At 41.1% G+C, this 21592-nt stretch overlaps 1 protein-coding gene across 9 annotated transcripts in view; it reads right to left on the bottom strand.

Moving 5' to 3' along the window:
* Nucleotides 1–1563: 1563 nt before the first annotated feature.
* The window catches only part of MICAL2 (microtubule associated monooxygenase, calponin and LIM domain containing 2), a 209100-nt gene continuing 189071 nt past the window's right edge, over nt 1564–21592 (bottom strand). For 7 of the 9 annotated variants that reach the window (XM_054699375.1, XM_037522672.2, XM_037522676.2 and 4 more), the window contains 3 exons: nt 12855–12957; nt 8596–8669; nt 1564–5209 (listed from right to left, as the gene is read on the bottom strand). In XM_054699375.1, coding sequence (XP_054555350.1) covers nt 5025–5209; nt 8596–8669; nt 12855–12957 — 362 coding nt within the window. In that variant the 3' untranslated portion in view covers nt 1564–5024. The remainder of the gene's footprint in view (nt 5210–8595; nt 8670–12854; nt 12958–21592) is intronic. The other 2 variants (XM_037522674.2, XM_037522677.2) reach the window with 1 other exon arrangement.

The raw sequence follows: 21592 nt of genomic DNA, 5'->3' as shown, positions 1-21592 counted from the left end.
TCCCTAGGAGCCTACAAAAGCCATCTCACTATCTGTTGCTCCCCTCTTGATCCCCTTTCTCTCCTATCTCCTTGGCCTTTTTTCTTGCTTCCCTACCCTTTGGGCTTGGGGTTTGATTATGCATGTAGTGCCATGGTCCCCAAATTTGGGCATAAAAGCCCCCCTGGAGTCCATGGCACCGTCAGGGAATGTGATCGCCCAGGAAAGAGAGTGTGTTTTCCTAGAGTATCATGGTTATTGGGCGATATCTGTGAGTGGTGATGGAGGTCAAGTCATTTAACTGTTCTAAACAACTGTTTTCATGCCCAAGTATATTATAGGTGCAGCTTAGGAGGAAATACAAAGCACTTCAAAGCTTTGGCTTCTATCCCCAGATTTCCCCCGGCAGGGCTGGGCACTGGTGTGTAGGGAGGGTGGCATTGGGAACCCATCTAGATGAGGAAGGGAAGGGCAGGCAAGCGCAAAGTTCAAGTTTGGGGTTGTGGGCTCGAGGGGCTGACATACCCGGGTCCAGTCTGCTTCACCCCTGTGTACCTGCACTACCAGGCAGGCTCCTGAATTGCTCTGTCTCCGTCATATCATCTCAAAATCGCGTAGTGTTCACCTTGAGGATTTGCTTTCAGGATGAAGTGGAATAACTCACAAAGCATATTCCAGCACCTGGCAGGGGAGGCGAAATGGATTCACAGTATCCATTACCATCCTCAGGGAGAGGCCTCCTTGGAGAGCTGGGACAGCTTTGGGCTTTGTTGTTATTGTTGTTATTTTAATTTCTAGAAATGAGCTGGGAGAGAAGTTGACAGGAAATCACCAAGCATGCCCTAAAGGCTGAAGGACTGTGAGTTGCAGCTGCTAAAGACTGTGCCAGCAGGTCAGAGGAGCCCAGCAACTGTTCCTTAAAGAACCAGCCCCCAGCGCCAGAAAGCAGGCCAACCCTCCCTCAACAAAACAACTCTCCCCTGCAGTTTCTATAGTTAATATTTAATGGAAAAGGAGGATCACTTCAAATATTCCACCAGCAGATAAAACTTTGGAACAATAGAGACAACTTGGGGAGGTAGGGGCTGACCATTGTACTAACCCGATGTGGCAATTCTGGCTTCTGCGCCCTCATTTCACAAATGTGCGTGTGCTGGCATTAAGAACAGAAGAAACAAAACAGACCAGGTCCTGAGAGAGTGGAAACTGAAGGAAGAGGCCAGTTCTGGCCAGGAAGGGGGTGGGGGGTCCTGTTGAGTGTGTGAAATCTAAAGCCAGGCTGTCCCAGCAAGAGGTTAAGAGAAATGGAGGTGAAATGAGGCTAGGCCCCAGGGCTCCCCCGCCCCTGCCCTGAGAATAGCCTTCTTTGTTGAGAGAATACACCTGAGGTGAGTCGACTTCACTCCTCCCATTCGAATCCCATTTGCTGGTCAGGTTAAGTCCTTCCAGGTGCTGCAGTGGATTAAAGCCACCAACGTTCACTCCCAGACTCTCACATGAAATCCAAGCTTTACTCAGGTCCTTTGGCTGAAAAGAAATAAAATGAAATGGACGCTGCCCTCAGAGGTGCCAGGCCAAGCTCATATGAAAATGTTTTGATTCCTTCGACACAAAACCGTTTATTTTTGGTTCATTTCAGTATTTATAGCAGTCCACGTGTAACACATTTCAATCCACATGAATAGTTCCCGATTGTTGGAGCAAATTAATCTTTGACAAGCCACTCAGCAGTGAGGTTAGAAGATAAACAGTAGGTGAAATAGTACACGCTCTCCTGTGCGTGAACCTTCTTATTACGATAAACTCCCACATTTGAGCTCCCCACATCCAACGCCTGCCACTCTCTCCAGCACTGTGGCAGCCCCAGCTGCCCCCTGCCACCTCTGCCTGCTGAGGCAGTTCTCTGATCAACCACCTGGGTGGGACAGGCTGCCATTTTCAGTTTGGAAGGAAAAACCTGTAAATCTGCTTCCTGGGAAGACAGACATTGCTGAATTGTCATTTGCCTCCAGAACTCAGAAAACATCAATTTCATTGCAGCTCATCAGAGTTGGAAACACCTGCCACTTCCTTTCTCAGCTGTAATTAACATGCTGCATCTCAGCATTGATTGATTCCAAGCAGCCTAGCACTGCCAAAGCCAAGGTTTAAATGAAACAGTACAACCTGATATTATTTTTCACAGTTTTAGAAACACACTTATTTTTATTGCTTGAGAAGCACCGCAATTGTGGGGGATGGAAGTCTTTATATTTGATGAAAATATGAGTAGGGTAGGTTGATGGATATAATAAAGTACTATTTTAACTTTGTATTTATTTGGCAGTGGTACTTGTTCATCTTTGTATTTGTGAGTAGAGTGGAGGAATATTCTTTCTGTATCCCAGCACCTAGCACAGGCGTGCAGAACCGCTTCGGCATTCACAACTGCTTGTTAAACAAATAAACAAATGAATGGTTTGGGAGAATAAGCTTAAGGCATTCCTCTTAATCCAACTCCTGTAAAATTCTGAATTTACAACTATTATGAGCTGCTTGGTTTAAACTAGGAATTGTGTGGGATTGACTGGGAGATATGACCTGAGGCCGGGGCTCCTTGTCTCAACGTCCTACATTTTTCACTCTTGATCACAACTATTCTTCAAAATGTATAATATTTTACATCTTAAGGTTCTCAGACACTATTGTGAATAAGGAACAGACTCATTCAAACAGTTCAATAGCCACAACATTTCTGATCATTGGGAGAGCTTTCATGTGCTGGTAAAACTGAAAGCCAGTATAAGCAGAAGACTGTTAAATATGAAGTTTGTTTTAACTTGGTTAGATAAGACTAAGCTTTAAACCCCAGAACATAGTCTTTGGAAGAGAAAGTGAACAAATTGCTTTTCTTGTCTATTAACCGAATACTATGGCCAAGAACCACCCTCTTTCTTGATCCTCTTGGGAGAATCTTTTTGACAGAAAGAACAAATTAAAATAAGTGGCAATTAATTCTTTTGCACAAAACAACTCAAACATGGTACACTTGAGCATCAGCTGTTAAATGTATGCAGGTATCAAATAGTATACTTTTGTATGACAGAAAAGATAGAGCTTGAATATCTGTGCATATTCTAGAATGAAAACTGAAGTTAGAGAACTTTTTCTTAAAATGAGTTAACACTCCTGATGGTTGAAAATATTATTCTATCTACATAAATCTTTAATACTATATAACACCAAACATCTGGGTTATTTGTATATTAAATAGCTTATATACCAATACCTTAGTGTTACTAGGTCTTCTCCAAATTATAACACAGGGAAGCCAGAATTATAAGGAAATCATGTTAGCAATTTCTACCAAAAATACAAATAAATAAAAAATAGTTAAATAACTAACTGTAAGTAGCACAGTTTTCATAGATCGATCGATAGATGCTTGCACATATTTCCTAATACTAGAATTCAGGCATTAGAAGACATGATTGGTAAAAAACAAGAAAGAATGAAAAAGAAAAAAGAACTACAACCTTGTGAACTGGGTATACCCTAGAAGGGTGCCATGGGTATACCCTAGAAGGGTGCCATGTGCCACTGCACAGGCTGGTTGACTGGAAATCCAGTTACAGTTACACTTCTAATTTCTGGCTTGTCCGTTGGCTAGACATAGGTATCCAGTCAGGGCCAACTTTTGCAAAGCAGCTTTGGTTTAATGATACATGGAATACTTGTAGAAACGAGAGAAGTCAAATATACAACAGAGTATTCTTCAGTCTTCTTCTTGTCAAAAACAGACTGAATCATCAAAGAATCCAGGTGAGGGGAAACAAATACTTTATGGCGTGAGAACACCATCGAAAATCTTTTCCACTGATTCTCCATAAGAACTGTAAAAACGTCCCAGGGATCCCATGGCAGTGCAGGAACTCCATCTTCCAGCTTTCTCCCACATTAAACATGACCTCAAATATGCATCGCCCACTTTGGGATTTCATGATGGGGTCATAACACTCAGCTCCATCTTGATGTTCAAGCTGGTTTTGTCCTTGTCCCATAGAATTCCTGGGAAATCCCTTCATTGAGTGTCAGAGAAAGTTCTGTTTGGACCCAAGGAGACCACCGTGGGGAAGCCTTCCTCACAGTGTGATACGATACAGTGTGTTCATTTTTAGTAGCAGCACCAACCTCACCAATATTTTATCAACAAATGGAAGAGTTTCTCTTTTTTGCAATGGCCAACAGTTCCATAAAAGCACTTCAAAATTATTTCCTTAAAAACCTTTCCATTATGTTCCAGAAGCCATATGGAGCGTGCTCTGAGAACAAAAAGCTTTTTGAAGCCAACCATTTTTGGTGAAAATTAACCATCCTGCTGGTAAGAAGTTAAAGTCCTTCTTTCTTCTCTTCTTTAAAAAATATAATTAAGGCTCAAATGTTCTATTAAACTCTCATTGCTTCTGCATATTATATTAAGGCTTAAACATACACCTGGTAAATTAAATTCACCCTGGATTGAATTAACACCTGCTATTTGAATTATTTGCTTTATGTAATCACTAATCTCAAGGTTTCTCTTCTTTGTCTGTAAACACCATTTAAATATTAACCTAATCTTTAAACTTCGGCTGCTTCTTTCTGACATTTGGAAACTGGTCATCCATGCAAAAAAAAGGCAAATATGGCTATATTAATGAAAAGGCAGGTTCTTAAAAATCTTAAGAGGTGTAACTCAATGAATTGGGAAGATAAATGATAAAGCAGCAGGAGTCACTTTTTAGGGAAACCGATGCTGGTTATTTCCCCCAGTCACTTCCAGTCTCAGAAACCTGCAGAAGTTACCTGTCAATTCCAAAAGTCTTTGTATTTTCTTTAGAAACTCTGGCAAGATCTTGGTACCTATGAGAGAATTTTAATTTTTTTAAACAATAGTACAGTATGGAATAGCTCAAGTTCCAGGTATGACAAATCCTGCAAAAGAAGGAAATATGTGAGGGACACTCAGCCCCAGGGACACCTCGGATGACTTCAACAGAGGGGCCCCTGGGCAGCTCATGTCCCACTCAGGTCCTGCTCAGCCCGTAGCCCCTGGAGAATATGAAGCTTTCAAAGTGTTGGTCTTCAGCCTTTTCTTTGATGCGTTGTTCCTCTAAGGAATCTACGAGTTTGTCCCTTTGCTCAATCACTTGCATCATCTTGGAGAATATTTCTTGCTCCTCATTTAGATCATTCTCATCTTTTTGGCTCTCTAAAGAAAAAGAGAAAAACACTGAACCTCAGGTAAAAGTCGGCCCCAGGAGAGCTCCTGGCATGGGCATTCTTGATTGTTTTGGACTTGTTCTGCCCTTTAATTTCTATGGAGAGAACAAGGCAATGGATTTAACACTGGGTGACTGCCCTCAAAGCCACAGGTGAGAAATGTGGGTGCTTTGTGTGACTGTCAGCTCAGCTTTCACCTTGAGAATATTTGAACAGTGATGAGAAAACCCCTTTGTGAGAATAAGAAGTTAATGCACACCAAGTCCTACCAAGTCCCCAATCTTTTCTCCCTGCCAAAAAGAAACCAACAAAACACACAAAAAGCTATTTCTCAAAAATATATCTAAACTGGACCTCCCCCGTGGCACAGCGGTAGAGCGCTGGGTTGCGAAGCTGCCCGCAGCCTCTGCTGTGCTGGTTCGATCCCCAGCTGCTCCCCGCCACCAGAGGAGGGTCCCACATGGCGCGCAGACCTCTCCTGCCGCCCGCTGCTCCCCTCAGCAGTGTACTTCGGTCCTTCTGCCTGCTCTGCTCCCTGCTCTGGCTCTGGTGAATTCTCTCACCCTCCCAAGCTTCTGACTGTACCCAGTGCTTGTATAAATAAATAAAAAATAAAATAAAATAAAAAATAAAAACTAGATATCTAAACTACAGCAAAGAAATCTGTGAGACAGGTTTTGAAGCATATCATAGCCACAGTGGCTAGTATGTCCACAGTGAGAATCCTTTCTTTATTTGTGGCTGAGGAAATTGCAGCCCTTTGAATAGAGATCAGGCAGAAGCTCTGAGGCTATGACTGATCAACAGGTGACTGTGACTAGCTTTTCTTGCTGTGTTTCTGAATACAGGACTTGGTTCCTAATTGGCTCCAGGCATCTGATTGCCTGGGGGAGGTAAGACTGTTAAAGGAAGGTGAAAAGTAAGAAACAGGTAGTCAGGGCTTTCTGACATTAGAGTAGGATTTTAAAAGCAAAGTCAAGTCTCGCCAACCAGATTATTGCCTTAAGAGAGGACTTTTTAAATTTTAAATTCCAGGAAGACACCCTACCAGTTAGCACACAGGGGCTAGGCAGCGAGCTGATCCTGCAGCAGAGAAGACACCATCTCTCACATCAGGCTCATCTCTGCAGATGCAGACAGGAAGGTGGAATGTAAAGCAAAAGGGCCTTGAAGCCATCCCATCCCTTTTGCACCTTGAGAATATTTTTACAGAGGGAGAGGAAAGAGGCAGGAGTAGCAGAGGGTCAGAGCCCTGTGTTCTGTTCTGGTCACTCCATTCTGGGACGTGGAAGGCCCAAGGGGGCAAGAAATGCCCTATCATTTCATGGGAACACCGGGGCCCAAGGACTCTGGCCCTGTCCCTGGCTTGGAACTCCAGGGGAAAGCCAGGTAAAGGGTGCCCTGTGTATAAACACAAGGCAGCACTTTATGGTTGAACTAAGAAGAGGATCTGAGTGTGACCCCAGATTCTGACCTACTGTGTGTGCCATGGACACAGCCTGGATGAATCCATCTGTCCCAGAGCTGTCAAAGGGCTTGCGAGGGGATTCCCCAACCATGAGGAGGGAAGTGGCCCCACAGTGGATACTGACTGGTATGCTATTTGGCCAAACTGAATGGAGGAAGTGCTAGGTGAACTGAGTGAGCCAGGGAATTCCACTGGGCTCCAAGCTTAGGAGAGAATGGCCAGGCTCCGGATTATGCCAGCAGAGAGTGTCAGACAATGATGTTGAGGATGATGGTGGTGATGATGATGACAATGATCAGACACAATGAGTCAAAGCAACCCAGACGGATTGCTAATGTCTCCAGGTGACATAAACCTGCCTCTCCCCATTACCTGGCAGCTACCTCAGGAGAAAAAGCAGAAGGAAGGGTGAGTGGGGATGGGGGATCTGCAAGACTGAACATTTACATCCCAAAGAGACTGAGCATTTCCTGCAGGGACTATTTAAATTATTGCATCAGACTAAGTTTACCAGAGAGGGATAATTCGTTTATTTTTTTTGTGGAAGACAAGCTGAAAATGAAGACGCTACTGCTCCCCCCAACTTTGGTACCCTTGAGAGGGGTGAGAAAATATATGACCTTTGCTCTTAGCAAGAACTAAAAGAAAATGCAAAGGTAGCTAATAGTCTTTGGTGGTATTTATTCCCCATCCTGAAAAAGATGTTTTATTATTAAATGTTTTATCAGATGTATAAATCTGACATTAGTTATACACTATGGTTTGTTCATTTGATCTCCATGAGCGATATAAATTAGAATGCTTGTTTATAACCAACATAGAAAAATAACTCTCTCTATATCATCTTGTCATCGCTAGACCCATCTGAGCCCCTTTCAACAACTAAAATATAATATATACACCACTGTTATTTCTCCTCTGTAGTGCAGCTCTTTAAGATTTTGTTAGAAAGAGAATTTTATTGCTATAAAGAAACAATTTATAAATCACTACTATATGGAAATGAAAGGGGACCTGGGTCTGTGAGATCTGTTACTTAGCCAGCCCTGTCATTTCCTTGAGCATACTTTTTAAATTCTCTGAGACTCAGTTATCTACTCTGTAAAATGAGGATAAGATACCTAAATAACAATGATCGCAATGGTGATGTCTCCGATTTTACCAAGTACTTGGTCTGTATCAGGCAACCCCACAGGTAGGTGCAATGTTGGCTCATGAGGCTTAAAGAAATGATTTCACTTGTTCTTTTAGACCTAGGTCTAAATGTAGGGATGCCATGTGGGGATCTGGCCCCCAAAACACACAGGCACAAAACAGTGCTTGTGCCTAGCAGGCAGGAGTCAATGAATGTGCAAATCAGTATATGAGGTCAATTGAGTTTATTTCCACTATGTGGTGGAAATAATTTGTTACCCCAGGCCAGCTTTTATTGGGAAGGAATGATTCTTTGACCATATCTAGTGCCTGGCAGAAGTAGGCACGGCTTCCCGAGTTCCCAAAGCATCATGCCCTCATCTGCTGGTACTCTAATTACTGGTCTAAGTGATGGTCTCCCCATGAGATCATGTGGGAGGGGTGTTTTTTACCATATACCTGTCCACGCTAGATTCTCAACAGATATTTGTTAAATGAATGGCTAAGTGAATGGATGTGTGAATAAATGATTTTTTTCCTATTTGCACTTGGGATGGAGCAAAATGCTGCTCTCATTAACAGGGGAAGACGATAACTAGGGGCTGGCTGTGCTGGAGGTGAGCACAGGCAGGCTGGCTCTGCACTCCAACTGCCAGGTTGGTTGTGTGAGGCAGGGAGCGCACTCCACGCTCCCATTTCAACATTTTCTGCTCAAGAGTATTTCTGGGGAAAAATGTCTTTAACAAGGTCCCAAAATATATTATCACACTCACCCTCCTTGAGCAATTTCTCTCTTAATTTCTGCTCCAGTCGGCTTTGATGATCTTCTAATTCTAGTTCTTGGGCCCTGGGGATGAAAAAATGTTCAAACTTTGTAAATTAGAGATTTGTTTAGACACATGGATGAATAGCTTCCTTGACAGTAGTTACTACATTCTTTTTTCCTTATCAATACTGACATCATGAAATATCTCTAAGCAGAAAGGGTTGATGCTGCTGGGGTCCTGCAGGTGCCTAGAAGGATCACTGAGATATGCTGGACTCAGGAGATGATGGGGAGCAGCCAGACGTGTGATGTGCTCTCTAAAGACCTCTGCAAGACACTCAGGGGGATGCATAGTGAAGACACTCAGGGGATGCATGGTGAAGAAGAGACTAGAACAGTTCAGGGAGACATGATCACAATCTGAAACTCATCTGTCTTTTGGGGGCAACATGACTTCAAGTATCTTTGCTAATGACTCCCAAACCTCTGATTGTGGTGAGCAAGAAAAAGAGGTGGAGGAAACAGGCACTGGACTTTTTGTCCAAGTGGAGGCAACACAACTCAATTTACGCTCTGGTTGTAGGATCATGGAAACAAAAATAGATGAGGTTTTGGAGTCATCAAGCCGAGTCCAGGGACACAGTGGGACCACTGATAGGAAGAACAAAGTCAAGAAGTGAAATTAGTTCTTGATGAAGGTCAGTTCTGGAACTTTCTTGAAATTTCAGTGCCGGGAGATATCCCATGTATCTCCTGGGGCATGTGTAAGCTCGCCACATGCTAGCTTATTTTTCAGGTTCCCCAAAGCTCTGGGAACATTGCTATATTGTTTTTAGGGAATGAGGAACACAGATAGCAAGTTGGGAACACCTGTATATAGCAGCCAAATTAGAAGTAGAGTCAGGGAAAAAGCAAGCAAACGTTTACAAGGACAGAACAAGAAATGCAACATCACAGAAACCAAAAAAAGGAAATTTTGAGGTCAAGCATGTTTACAAAGAAAGTAATGTTTACATGTTTACTCCACATTAAAGAAGGTGAGGATGAGAATTTGGGCCTGAAATGGTGGGGCCTTCCCTTCCAGCTTCCCCCATTGTCTGCATGTGTTGGGGTCACTTTCCTGTATCTTGTTGTTGCTGTCTGCATTTTTACTCCTTCTACTACTGCTTGGATTGGGATTCCTGCCTTGCTCAATATTTGCCTTTTGTTGTTGACACTGGACTTCTTTTGCCCTGCTGTTGTAGCCAAAAAAGTTGCACTGCCCCTTTAAGAGAACATTCTAAGGACTGTCTGGAGCTGACTACTGCTGCAGAATCCACCCAATGTCATGCTAAAGCCAGGCTGTTTCCTGGCAGACCTGCCAATGACTGAACACAGTGGTATATGTGTCAAGAAGGCCCTTCTTGTCCAACCTTGAACTCTCTGCAAGCCATCACTGCTCCACTGGCCCCTTTGGCCTAGCTGAGACTTTCTCAGGCTGCACTGCAGTTTGAGGCTCCCCCTGAGAACCCCCTTTCCTCCACAGTCTCCTTTCACAGGTATCAGAACAGCTCTGGGGTAGAAGACATACCCCATATTCCTCCCATTCCCCTGTACCCCTCCCAGGAGTTTCCCCCAATAAATCCCTTGTACTTCTAATTCTGTCTTGGTATCTGCTTCTCAAAGGACATGAATTGACACATCAATCCAAGACATGTCTCCTTTTTCATCTAGATCTTTCTCTAATCTAAAACCTACCCTTTAGTAGAGTTCTATCTGCCTATGTCTAGTTCATAGGACCCAGCTCTCCTCTTTGGCCCTTTTGGAAAAGAGGGCCAGTTACTGCGGTACACTAACTGGGAAGCCACAGAAACTGAGCAGAAGGTAAACTCAGGTAGGCTCCCCACAACTGCTCCTAGCCCGGTGGAGCACTGCCATGTGTTCTGATGCTGTCACGTTACGTCCATCTCTATGTCATGCATGTCTGTCTCCCTTGAAAACCATGCAATCTGAGGAGGTGCGGAGACTTAATTCATCTTTATTTCTACAGCACTCAGCTCTAGCACAAGGAATCTGCTTCTTATATTTTTGTTGAATGTACTTTATAATTCAGACCTGGTCCGAAGACAGATGGTAAGGTTGTGTAAAAAAGGACTTCTCTATCAGGTGGACGGGGATAAATGACTTAGTTGCTCTGAGTCTCAGCCTGTGCATCAACTTGAAAAATAGTGATCGAACAAATATATACTACAGATGACCCCTTCCTTCCTATTCCTGGCATTACCTTCCATTTCAGAGAAGCTAAGAATAAGGCCTGGCTTCCTCCCCCAGTTTTCATCTTTATTTATGACCGCCCCAGGGGAGATCCATTTGGGAAGAAATGATTAGGTGAGCTCAGCTCACACCTTTCCTCTCCTGGAATGAGCTTGCCCGCAGCAAATATGTGATCGCTGTTACTGTGAGCCTTGTCCTGTCTACTAGGGCAAAATCTCTCAACCTGACCCCCACTGACAGTTTAGACTGGATACTCCTTTGTGGAGCGGGCAGGAGAATGTCCTGTGATCTGTAGAACACTCAGTAGTACTCCTGGCCTATACTCACTAATAGCACCTCCCAGCAGTGACAGCCAAAAATATCTCCAAACATTACTGAATATCCCTGTGGAGGTGAAACTACCCACAGTTGAGAACCATTAGTTGAGGGTAAAATCTTTGTCCCTGAGAAGTAAGTGGGTCCACTATCCTTTGTGATTAGGTAGGTAAGAATGTCTAATTCTGGGACTAGGTAAATGTAGGTTGACTGGTGATCCTCCCTCCGCCACCTCAAGAAAGGATTTGTCTATGAACTAACCCCTGGGCTCTTATTTGAAAAAAGAATCTTTGTAGATATAATTAAGGACCTTGAGATGAGAACATTTTGGATTACCCTAGAGGGGCCTAAACCCAGTGACAAGTATTATCCTTATAAGACACAAAAGAAGTCAGAGACACAGAGAAAACTGTGAAGGCAGAGGCAGAGATTAGAACGATGCAGCCACCAGCCACGGGAGGCCTAGAGCCACCAGAAGCTGGAGGAAGCAAGGAAGGACTCTCTGCTGGAACCTCTGGAGGGAGCATCACCCTCTTGACACGTTGATTTCAGATTTCTGTCTTCCAGAACTGGAGAGAATAAATAGCTGTTGTTGTAAACAAGCTACTCCAGCTCTAGGAAACAATTAGCAAGTCCACTTGGGCTCCCATGTTTAGCCATGCTAGTTATTATCAGTAATAAAGGTGATTATTGGGGCCTCCCCGGTGGCACAGTGGGTTGAGTGCAGCACTCTGAAGCTGTCCGCAGCCTCTGCAGCACCGGTTCAATTCCTGGACAGCCAGGGAGATACCCACATGGCACGGCAGACCTCTCCTGTCTCGCCCACTGCTCCCCTTAGCAGTGTACTTCGGTCCTTCTGCCTGTTCTGCTCCCTGCTCTGTCTCTGGTTCATCCTCTCACCCTCCCAAGCCTCTGGCCTGTACCCCAGTGCTTGAATAAATAAATAAATCTTTAAAAAAAAATAAAGGTGATATTTTGACATTCCCTCTATTCACTTGGTTATCTCATTTCCCAGAAATAGGAGAACCCAGCAGAAAAGAAGAGAATTTATGAGCTCCTTCAAAGACTCCCCAAATCACCTCAGGGTTGGAGTGAAAATGGACAGTCAACATAAGTGAAAGTACCCAGTAGAACTTGTGGCACTTGGTGGGTTTATGTTAACTATTCCTTCCTTTCCCTCCAGAGTGGTGATAGTATAGAGGACTTCTATTCTCTCAGCATGTGCTAAGATCCAGGTCTGCTTTATTTCCCATCCAGGCTGCAACCTCTCATTCCAAGAGGACAGTCAGACAGATCTCAGTCCTTCCATCTGCAGCCCTGCAGGCAATGTCACCAAACCTTTCCCATGACCCACACGCAGAACTCAGTCACGTGCTTCCCCATTGCAGGTGTGTCACTGTAGGTGGGTCACCCCTGGCCTGGGGGACAGGGATGGATTGGTAATAACTCATCTGAACTCCCTCCAGCTCCAGCCCCATTCCGTGAAATCTATTTTAGCCACAGGACTCCACAGAGAAAACAGACAACTGAAGCTTCGCTGCACTAATGCCAGCATGATATGCAAGACATCAAATATCAATTTACCTCAATCACAATTCTGTATGCACAAGGAGAAAAAATTCTGGGACTTCAACCTAGGAGGGGGAGCCACCCCCTTATGCTTTTAGGACTCATTGTTATCAGTGTTGCTTTACTTACATGATCAGTAGCTCCGACTCATAGCGCATTAATTTATTCTTCTCCAGAACCAACTTAAACCATTCCTGCATAAGCTGTGCTTCATCCTGTGTGCCTGAATCTGCTTAAGAAATCAACAGCAAATGGGTTAGATTGGCGTTTCTCTCCCCATGATCAAGCTGCGTAGAAGCTGCTTTAGCAGGCCGTGTTTGTAGCAAAAAGGGCTCGGCGGGCGGCAGCCCCCTGATGGCCTGTTGATGCCCTGAGGTCACGGACATGACAAATAAAACCCACCTGTGCATGCTCTGGGGGCGCTCCTCTTGGACATTTCGGGCAGAAAAACTTCAGTTCCAAGGGTCTTATACCCTTGGTAATGTCCTGCCATAAATGACCCTTTTCCTGCCTAGTTGAACATCCCCCATAAAACTTCTATGTGTTTCCACCTGCTGCTTATTATCTCCTTCACCTCCTGTCCCCCCTCACAAATCAAATGCCCTCTGAGTGCCCAGCTGGGGTGTGAGCCCCTTCATGATCAGGGTAGTCATACCACATTTGGTCGTAGAGGAATAGTGATGGGATTTTGGGTTTTTGTAGAAAGCAAAGCGAAACGATGAAAAAAAATCAGTTTTGATTCTCAAGCAAAAAGATATAGCCATATATTCTTATAGCTTAAATTAAACAGAAGAATCACCATGAAAAAATTGATGCTGCCTTGGGATACTCAATGTTAGAGGTTACATGTTTAGATGGTAAAATGTTTAGGGCATGTTTGAGAAGTGGCAACATGGAAGTGACTTTTTATTATGTCACAGCCCTTTCTAGTAAAACACAGGCTGTATTGCCAAAATGATGACTATTCCAGAGGGATTTATGCTGGAGCGTCCTATGAGGGGGAAACAGTGCAGACAGAAAATACTAATGACCTTGAGTAAGTTCTTTAACCTCTTGGAGACTCTTTTTCATTACCAGTTAGACAATAACTTCCTTCTACACAGGAAATAGAAGCATAATAATGAGCTACTGTTTATTCTGTACCAGTTACATGCCAGTTGATGGACTATGTGCCTTTTAAGTGGCATCTCTTTTAATCCTTACAATAAACTCACAGTGGATTTCCTTATTATCACCACTTGACAGATGAAGAAAGTAACACGCCCAAGCTCAGTGAGTAAGTGGGAGGGCCAGGGCTTGAATTCAAGCAAGCCTTACTCTAAGCCAATGCTTTTCACTGCTAGTACACCACACCTCCTTGTCGTGACTTCCTCCCGCCTTCTCATAGGCATAGAAGGTAAATAGCTTGCCCAGAACATAGGTTGGGTTTTCTGAGGTAGTGCTTCAACTGAAGACAAGAATTAGTGAGGATGGGTGAGAACATTTCCAAGAAGAGGGAATAATGTGGACAAAGACAAAGAAGGTAGTGGAGACAGAAACTGGGCAGGGGTGTGTGGGTAGAGAGTGAGGCCTGGGAATGTATGAGGTTTGACTCACAGTGGCCCCTGAGCGTCATTCTGAGGCTCTTGTACTTTCTGCTGTAGGACACAAAGGGACAGTAAAGGTGGGTGAGGAGGAGAATGCCTGGTGGAGTTTCATGCAGGGAAGATTAAAGAGGAGAGAGAGGAGGGAAGAAAGTAAGTTATAAATTACTCAAATAAAATGCCAGCAACCCAGAGTGGAGACACCATTGCACCTTCACCCTGTGGCCTGAAATTGCTGCGTTCCTATCTTTACTGGGCTCTCACTAACTTGCAAATGTATCTGGTTTTTCCACACGACTAGTCTTTTCAGGTTTGATGACTTCATTAGCTATTTGTGCAACTGATCTTTTTCTTAACCTAGTTTAAAGTTTTATTTGTATCTTGTTAAATATCATCTTGTTTATTTTGTTCCATCAAGATATAAACATATGGGCCTCCCTGGTGGCACAAGGGGTTAGAAGTCAACCTATGAAGCTATCCGCAGCCACCGCAGCACAAGTTTGATCCCCAGCCAGGGAGCTACCCACATGGCGAGGCAGACCTCTCCTTACTCGCCCTCTGCTCCCCTCAGCAGTGTATTTCAGTCAGTCTGCTTGTTCTGTTCCCCACTCTGTCTCTGGTGAATCCTCTCACCCTCTGCACCTCTGGTCTGTACCCCAGTTCTTGGATGCATAAATAAATAAATCTTTAAAAAACATTTTTTTAAAAAAAGATAATAAACATAAACTTTTCTGGTGACTCTGCCCTTGATCTAGGGGGCAAAATCATCTTCTCAGGCTCTATTGCAGGAATTTGCTCCCTGAAGGTACAGCCAGAGTTTCCAGACTCATCGATGACAAAGGAGCCATATCAAGGAGATTTAACAATGGGTACCTGGCATTTGTGTCTATGCAGTACATTCTTTTGAAATGAAGAGATTAAATCCTCCATTTCCTTCTAGGAATTAGCATATCTTTAGGTCAGTACAACTTAGAACTAGAAGTCCCTCCTATTAAGAATAATTGGATTCTTAATGTCAATAACTCACTGTTCCCACTTATATAAACTAAATTCATATTTGTGTTTATTGGATCAGCTTTCTCAGAGTAAAATCTGTCAGACTCCTTCCCAGGTTTGAATTTTCACCTTGATTATCTAATATTTGTCTATCATTGAGACTTTATTTTCAGTTATAAAGGGGAAATATTTAAAAAATTTTATCCATCTAATCCATCTCTCCCAGAGTAGGGGTATCTGTGGAATCCTTCAATAATCCTTATGAAATTTTGAAAAATAAAATGTCAGATGGGACCGGACCAAGAACACAGACATCTGACCCACTGGGGAACTTTTCTCAGCCTTTGGGTGAGCCTATTTTACGGACTCTACATGTACCCAATTATCCAGCCCATGCTTCTATACTTATCTATGAGGCTATTACAGGAAACTTTGATAACAAAATATTTTCCTGAAATCAAGCTTCACAATGTCAGCCCTGTCCATGGGGTAACACAAACCTCGTAACGCCGTTCAGAAAATAAACTGACATTTATTTTCCACAGCTTCTCAGTAAATACTAGTGGTTCATTTAAAACTTTTAATTTCTTTCTAAATATTCATAATTTCTTTTGTAATCCTCTTTAGAATTTGACAGGGACCAGAATTCATTTTTTTTTCCCCATGTGAGGGTAGAAAATGTATTCATTTCTAGTTTTTTGGTTCCTGGTTCTTCCTGAGTTTTCAAAGACATGGTGTAATTGCAAGTTATTTCAACACTAGGGGGTTAATTTGGCTGATTCAACAAGTTCTGATCGAGTAATGCCACATGCCAAATACTACGTTACGTATCATCTTTCACTTGAGCTCAGAAATCTGAACTTACTGCTCCCTAGATTTCTCATCCAGGTCCAATTTCCTTTTCTAGATATTTGTTTAACATTTCTAGGTTGAGGACCATTTTCCTTGGTAAAGAAAACAGGAAAACTAAGAATTGAAAATCGTGTCTTTCTTCATCATGTAACATAACACCATCTGTCTCCGCACTGGGCCTATTCATTCCTTGTCCTCAATCCAAAAGAAACAGCTTTAAAGGCACTATTTTGCTGTCTTTAAGAGGATTTTTTGTTGTTGTTTTTCAGATTCAGCCTCTTTGCTGCATTATACCCACTGGTTCTAGCCAAACTTTTATCCTGGATTACGTGTCTCTTTTTCAATCTTTCATATGTGTCCTTCTTAATCTGGTTCATTAGAGAATTCCCTCTGCAGCTTCACTGATTTCTACTGATGCTATATGCAACAGAAAACACAGGTTGAACTGAATCATTTCATTTCATTTTCTGTTTTCAATTGAATAATTTGCAAATTTATAGGTTTCAGTTCATTTTTAAAGACCATTTCCTCGTCATCAAAATCACTTTTAGGGATGTTGGAACATGAACTCATGCACAGGTTTCTAAGGAAACTGCCTTCCCAAAGCATTGGGTATAGGTGGACTGCACCTGGGTCAGCCTCAGGGTTTTCTCAACCCCAACAATGTACGGAGACATTGTTGCTCCATAACTGCCATCAATTCACTGTCACCCATGTAAGAACCTCCTTGTGGGTCTGATGAAGTCTAGATCAGCACTGTCCCCCTTATAGTTGTATAATAGAGCAATCTACCACTTACAAATGTGTAACCCTGAGCAAGTAGCCATTTCTGTCTCCTCTTGTGAAATCTGGCAATACCTGCCTAGTAATTGGTCATGGGGCCTAAATAAGATGATGCATGTAATGTGCTCAGCACAGTGCTCAGCACATAGTAAATATTAATGAACTATACCATCATTATCACTATGCTGTCCTTTCTTCTAGCATCTAGTTCTAATCTCCATATGGATTAGTCGCTGTTCACCTTTAAAATTCAGTTAAAGTATCATTCCTAACTTAATTATACTTGGCTAGTCTTTATCTTCTAAGTTCACTTGACATTAATAAAAATCTTCAATAATTATTCACTTTTTCAACCCCATGTAAATGAAAATGTCTATGGCTGGATCATCAGTACTAGCTTGGGAAGGACTTGAGTTCTCCATGCCTACAGATTGCTTAGCCACATCTGGTCCAATGGGTGCTGTTGAACCACAGTCCCTTCCAGGCAGGGGTGTGACTACTACCCCTGGGAACCGTAAGGCAACTAGAATGGTGTGGTCAGGTAAGCAGACTCTGCCTGTGACTTGGACTAACCCATTACCACCCCCTTGCCACCACCTATGCTGGTGTCCACCATTGATTTCATGCGCTCCTGTCCTCTCGTATCATGCTCTTTCCTAGATAAATGCAAGGATTCCACTTACTCAGCTAACATGGAGTAAGGAAAACTCAACACAAAACAACCTTTTTATTAATGTAATCATTTAAATTGGCCCACTTTTGCCTATGTGAGGTCTCAAAATGGCAAAGCAAATTTTGTCACTCCCTGCTGAAACTCTTCAATAACTCCCCACGATCAAATTCAAACCACAACATAGCCTGGTAACATTTTTGTTGGAGTAACCAGGACTTGTGAGCATTTTTCTTCTCAATGAATAGCAACAGAGAATAAATAAGCAGACTCTAAAATCATGACTTTTTAACCATTTTCTCATGTTGGTAATGCTGAACACTTCTCTGATAGTGCAGGGTTTTTTTTTGTTGTTTTTTTTTTTTCAAATTGGGTCTTATTTTGCTCTCTCATTCACAACTATCTTGTTCTTTAGATGTAAGTTTTTCCACCTCCTTAGAATCTGTGAGAAGTTCCAATTTGCTGTTTGCTGCAATTCTGTCAAAACACTCAGTATCCTCACTGATGGCTTGGGGCATGAAATGGACATGAGAGCAACCACAGCATTAATATCACTGTGCAGGGCGGCTCCTCCAGGCTGGCTGGGCTTCAGCCCCTGCCTTTTGTTCTCTGGCTTCTGGTCAGCTCTTAGTTCCTCTGCTCACCCCAAACCTACTTCATTTAAACCTCTAGCCAGATCTTCAATGCCCAGAGCTCTGGGTACCTCAACCTCTCACAGGCTTCTCACATGTAATGCTGATAAAACAGAAAACTGCACCATGGGTCTGGCCTGATTCAGTCTTGACAAACCCAGGATGCTACAAGTTAGCTTGCCATTCTATTCTGGACTCAGAGGGTATGGCTGAAATATTGATACAAAAATTCTAATCCTTTTTTTAAAGCCACCTTTTAGATTTTAGTTTTGCTTTTTAAACTTTAAACTACCTATTATGATGAAGACGCAACCTATGAAACTATCCACAGCCACTGCAGCATGAGTTCAATCCCCAGCCAGGGAGCTACCCACATGGCGAGGCAGACCTCTCCTGACTCGCCCGCTGCTCCCCTCAGCAGTGTATTTCAGTCAGTCTGCCTGTTCCGCTCCCCATTCTGTCTCTGGTGAATCCTCTCACCTTCTGCACCTCTGGTCTGTACCCCAGTTCTTGTATGCATAAATAAATAAATCTTTTAAAAAATAAAAAATAAACTACATATTATGGTAAACAAAAGTTTTGGGTTTTTTTTTTTGTTTTTCAATTTTATTGAAATGGTATTAGATTGTATGTAGCCTCCTGCAACTTGCTTCTTTCAAATTCTATATCATTTTTCTAGAAGGGATCTGTGTTGCTCGTTGATTTTCACTGCTGTACAGATGATATTCACCTGTACACACCACAGTTAACTCTGCCACAATTTATCCCCCTCCCTGTTAATGGATATCTGGGCTGTTCAAGTGATTTGTTATGCTGCTGCTGCTCTCACCATTCTTGTATATGTTTACTGGTCCATGTAGAAAGAGTTTCTCTGGAATATACACTTAGGGATGAAATTATGAGTAGTAAAGGAAGGCGTGCATAAGCCAGACAGTTTTCCAAAGAGTTGTGATTGTTTATATTCCCACTAACGTTGAGTAAGAGCTCACCTGTTTGTCATCAAATATTTAGTTTACCAGTTTCTATAGGTTTTAATAATAGCTTAAGATCATGTCTTATTATAGTCTTCACTTACATTTTCTTAATTACTATGAGGTGAGTGTTTTTTCCATATGTTTATCAACTATTTAGTATTTTTCCATGTGATGTATATTATATCACTTGCCTATTTTTATTTTGGCTTGTTTGCCTATTTCTTATTGGTTTGCAAAAATTCTTTACTCATTTTGAAATACTGATTCTTTTTTAGTTATATCTGTTGCAAATATGTTCTCCAAATGAGTGAGTTATCTTTTTATTCCCTTTATTGTGTCTACTGACTACCAACCTAAAGATGAAAGAATTTCTCTTAACTTTTCAAGTTTCATTTTTTATATTAAAATCCTTAATCTTTATGAACTTGATTTGTTAGTAGCATGTATGGTAAGGCTAAATTTCATTTTATCTCATTTAGAAAAGCAGTTGTCCCAGAATCACTTATTTTCTATGATCTGTAGTGCTAATGCTGACTTACATTAAGTTTTCATATAGGTGAGGTAGTTTGGGTCTTTTGATATTGATGGTGAAGTACTGAAATGGGTTTCCATAATGGTTATGTACCTTTTGTGTTATATTTATTCCTACATAATTTATGTTTTTATGCAATGTAGGTGGTACCTTTTTTGTTATTTCATTTCCTACTGTTTGATGCTGAGATTTAGAAATATTATTGATTGTATACATCACCATGATATAGACTTATTATTTTAAATGATTTTTCTGTACACTTTTTCAGGTTTTCAACATGGAGAATTCTATCCTAGGGCAACAATAAAATTTTGTTTCTTCCTTTCTAAACTTAACGTCATCTTTACCTTGTCTCATTATACTGCTAAGGATTTCCTATAAAATGTTGAGTAGAAGAGGTGGTTGGAGGCATCCTTATTTTATTACTGATTTTAAAAGAAATGCTTCTAAACTTTTACCATTTACCAAAGATGTTGACTGTAGGGTTTTAGAAAGTTCTATCCTGTGTGATTCCTTTTGCTAAAAGTTTTTATCCCAAATGAGTGTTGGATTTCATCAAATAGTATTTTCTTCTTTTATTGCAAAGACATATGGTTTTCCCTTTTAATTGGCTAACGTAATGATTGTTAAATCACCCTTAGATTGCCAAAATTTTAAATTAATTCAATTAAATGTTCATTATATCCTTTTATCTTTTTTACTGTATCGTGGTTATGTCTGCTCTTTTCATTTCTAATATATTTATTTCTTCTTTTCAATTTAAGGGAATTCCCTCTAGTCTTTCATTAGTCTTTTTAGAAAACAACATTTGACTTGTTTGAACCTCTCTATCTTTCTTTATTCTGTTTCATTTATTTACACTCATGTATTTATCATCTTCTTTATGTTAAAATTTTTAATGTATCATCTTTTATCAAGGCAACACTGGTTTACAATACAATACATCCTTTAGTTAATTTTGGTTTTCCATTTTCTAAATAAAATTGGACACTTAACTCATTTTTGGGTCTTCTTTTCTAAGAAAAGCATTTTATGCAATACTTCTAAGCACCAATATCACTGTATCCCATGAGTTTTGATGTACTGTTTGCATATTTAGTATATTTAAACTTTTCAAGTATTTTCAAAACACCTATTTGATTTTTTTGAAGTGTATTTTAGATTTCCAAAGACATTAAAAAATGTCTTTGGTTATTGATTTCTAAATTAGTTGCATTGCAATGTAGAATGTTTCCTGTATAATACAGATTTTTTCAGATTTGCTTTCTATACTCATATGGCCAATTTTTGTAAATCATAATTTGAATAATTATTGAAATATTTAGACTTATCTCTACCATCTTTCTTTGTGTTATCTTTTAATAATTTTTTCTATGCATTTTTATTTTAAAATTGAGTAGGGATTTTTGTCTAATTGATTCTTTTTTCCTTTCCCTATTTTCCTTGACTGATTTGGGGGTTCTTTATTTACATCTTTAGGTTATAAAACTTAAAATTTAGTAAATATTTATATGACCTTTACAATGTTTAAGCTTAATCAATATCTTAGCCTCCTTTTGAACAATATAAGGAATCTGGGACACTTTGATTTTAATGCCCTTTTCTCAACATTTATTTTAGTCTGGTATTTTATTTTTATCTTAAAAAATCCATGTTAGTTTATATTGAAAATGTTTTTTTTATTTACTTCACATATTTATTAATTTTTATACACCATTTCTTCTTGCATTATTTCAGGTCACTTTTTGTGTTTATTTATTTTTCTTAAAGTATATTCTAGAATTTTATTTGTAGATAGATAAGGATTTTTTGTCTGAATAATTATGTAATGTATACTTGTTCATG

The sequence above is a fragment of the Talpa occidentalis genome, unplaced genomic scaffold (assembly GCF_014898055.3).
Source record: "Talpa occidentalis isolate TD23 unplaced genomic scaffold, MPIMG_talOcc4v2.1 talOcc4.3, whole genome shotgun sequence".
Classification (NCBI taxonomy): Eukaryota; Metazoa; Chordata; class Mammalia; order Eulipotyphla; family Talpidae; genus Talpa; species Talpa occidentalis.
The sequence above is the reverse complement of the archived record's forward strand: the minus strand, read 5'-3'. Positions and strand labels throughout refer to the sequence as shown.